Here is a 2,333-nt window from a genome sequence, read left to right as displayed (position 1 = left end):
TACGTGTACTCTATAAACTCAACACAAATAAAATACAGTTCAGAACTTTTTTTTACATTAAATGTTTACAATAGCCTTTAGCCTTGAGAATTGAGAAAGATAAAAATATTTTTTTTAAAACTTTTAACTATAGTATGATAAAAATTTCTACAATAACTCTATTGGTTTTCTTATTCCTGTGATACTGATTTTCGCCATTCTTTCTTTTCATTCTGCAGGGGGGGGCGCCCCCCCCTCTCAGGTGCTAGGGGAGGGTGTGCGCCCGGCCGCCCCCCCCCTAGCTGCGCCTCTGGGAGAGAGTTGTAAAAGAATTTACGTCTTTCAGAGGAGTTCGGACACTTACTAACTGCTAACCAGGCTTGTTATTAAGGAGTATATATAAAGCTGCCAGTAGCAAAATCTGGATCCAGCGAGGTAAAAAACCTCCATTCTCCAGGTTAATACAGGGTTAAAAGATTAATGCAGGCCTTTAATGTTACTTGAAGTTCTGTTTTTTCTTTGTGTGCAGAGGTGCATACGGGGGATATTAAGATAAGATAAAGTTTCTCTAGTTTGCCATTTTCTCTCTCTCACCCTGTATCTCTGAATACTTTTAGAAGCACCTAGCAAGACCCAGTTGTTGCTTCTCTGAAAGAAGATGTAGTCCTAGTTTATAAGATAGAACATATATATGAGAACATCTTTGATATTTAAAAACATAACGCTGCAGCATGGTTCTTGAAACAATGACCACATAAATCTACTAGTCCTGCACATTTAAAAAATGTATTCTGACTGTTGTTGTGCTTTTAAAGTTACAAAAATAATGAAGAATTTGATAAAATTTAAATTTATTAATTAAACCAAACTTGTCTAAATCTGAGTGAAATTCTCATGTAATTTTGAAAGCACAATAAAGAAAGTCCACATTTTGGAAATGCCAGGAATAGTAATATTTTGTGATTTTAACTTTACTTGTAAAATAAGGTTGACAAATAAATGCCACAAATTATTTCAAATTATCTTCATTCCATAATTTTTCATGTTTTTGTTTTTTTTGTAGTATTTTTTAACATTATGGAAGAAGATGTACATTTTCTTATCTAGACAAAACACCCCTAGCCAGGACTTTACATAATCTCATACCAGTATTAACCCTAAATAACTGATTTCACAAACTTTACTTTAGGGCAAAGTACCAGATTACTTAAAGAAGTACTACCCAGATCATCTATTTCTGACTAAACCAGATTTAGAGACAGGAAACCTGATAGAGAAGTTACATGAAAACTCCATGTTATGTTTGAGCCGGTTTATGCTATATCAACATATCCTTAACTACAATAAGTTGATCCTGTACCCCAGACAGTTTACTGATAATACATACTCAAGATTGGTTTCCTTTTATTATGCAGCAGCACATTGCACCATGGATAAAGGCTCTGGAATCCTGTCTCTTGACACACAAGATCTCCTAGAAGAGGCAACAAGAAAGTTGATTGGTGGGAAAGAGACTTTCTCCATCAGAACAGGTGCAGAGTCCTTAATCCATGGGGGAGAAAAAACAAAGAATGAAGCCTATACATTCGAAGCTGTGAAGAAAGCAGGAGGTGCTGTTGGATCTGTCCCCAGCTTGATGTTCTGGACCCCAGACCAGAAAAAGATATTGTTTGAACATCATCCCAGAAGCGTCATCTGTGGACAATTTGGTACCGGGAAGACAGTGATATTAACCGAGAAAATAAAAAGGATGATACAGAGTATTATTGATGATCAGGATAATCAGGGTGAGCAAATGTAAAATTCATTTTTTTATTTCAATTGTTTTAGCTTTTTTAAGTGGTAATTTGATATTACAATTAAAGGTTTTTTAACAATATTTGTTTTCCAGATCCTGTTGGTAGTGGAAGTGCTGACAAAAAAGTAGAAGTTAATTCCACTGAAAATGAGGTATAGTCCAAAATTTCTTATTACTGATTCACTATTTCTAATAGTTATAGTTATAGTATTTATTTTCAAACACAAAATACAAAATAATAGTGTTTAATGGTTCATCTAAAAACATAACACATATTCGAAGAATCAACCTCATTGTGTTATTTAGAATTTTGTTTAACCAGTCCATAATATATTATTAACTTAATATGTTCTCCAGGGTTACCCTTAAAATATTAGACTTACTGACAACATGAAACTCTTCATAACAGGGCTCTGGTCTTTTTAATTTAAAATGTAATGGACAAAATTACATATTTTTTCTAACAACCTTTGCATCCTTTTTAGTATTGTAATATTGACTATTTAGGTTATCTTTTTTTTCAATGGTATTTTCTCATTTCTTTCTTATTACATTT

The 2,333-nt window shown here is 33.3% G+C and overlaps 1 protein-coding gene across 1 annotated transcript; it reads left to right on the top strand.

Annotated features, from left to right (window-relative positions):
* Nucleotides 1-1,009: 1,009 nt before the first annotated feature.
* On the top strand, nt 1,010-1,929 carry LOC111715976 (uncharacterized; the record flags this gene model as incomplete). The annotated part of the gene is given in 2 exon segments (XM_023491382.1): nt 1,010-1,766; nt 1,871-1,929. Coding segments are annotated over 2 exon segments (552 nt in total), but the record flags the coding sequence as incomplete, so codon positions are not given.
* Between the last annotated feature and the right edge of the window lie 404 nt (nt 1,930-2,333).

Source organism: Eurytemora carolleeae, unplaced genomic scaffold (genome assembly GCF_000591075.1).
Source record: "Eurytemora carolleeae unplaced genomic scaffold, Eaff_2.0 scaffold1905, whole genome shotgun sequence".
Classification (NCBI taxonomy): Eukaryota; Metazoa; Arthropoda; class Copepoda; order Calanoida; family Temoridae; genus Eurytemora; species Eurytemora carolleeae.
Note: the sequence above shows the minus strand (reverse complement) of the source record. Positions and strands in the feature narration are given on the sequence as shown.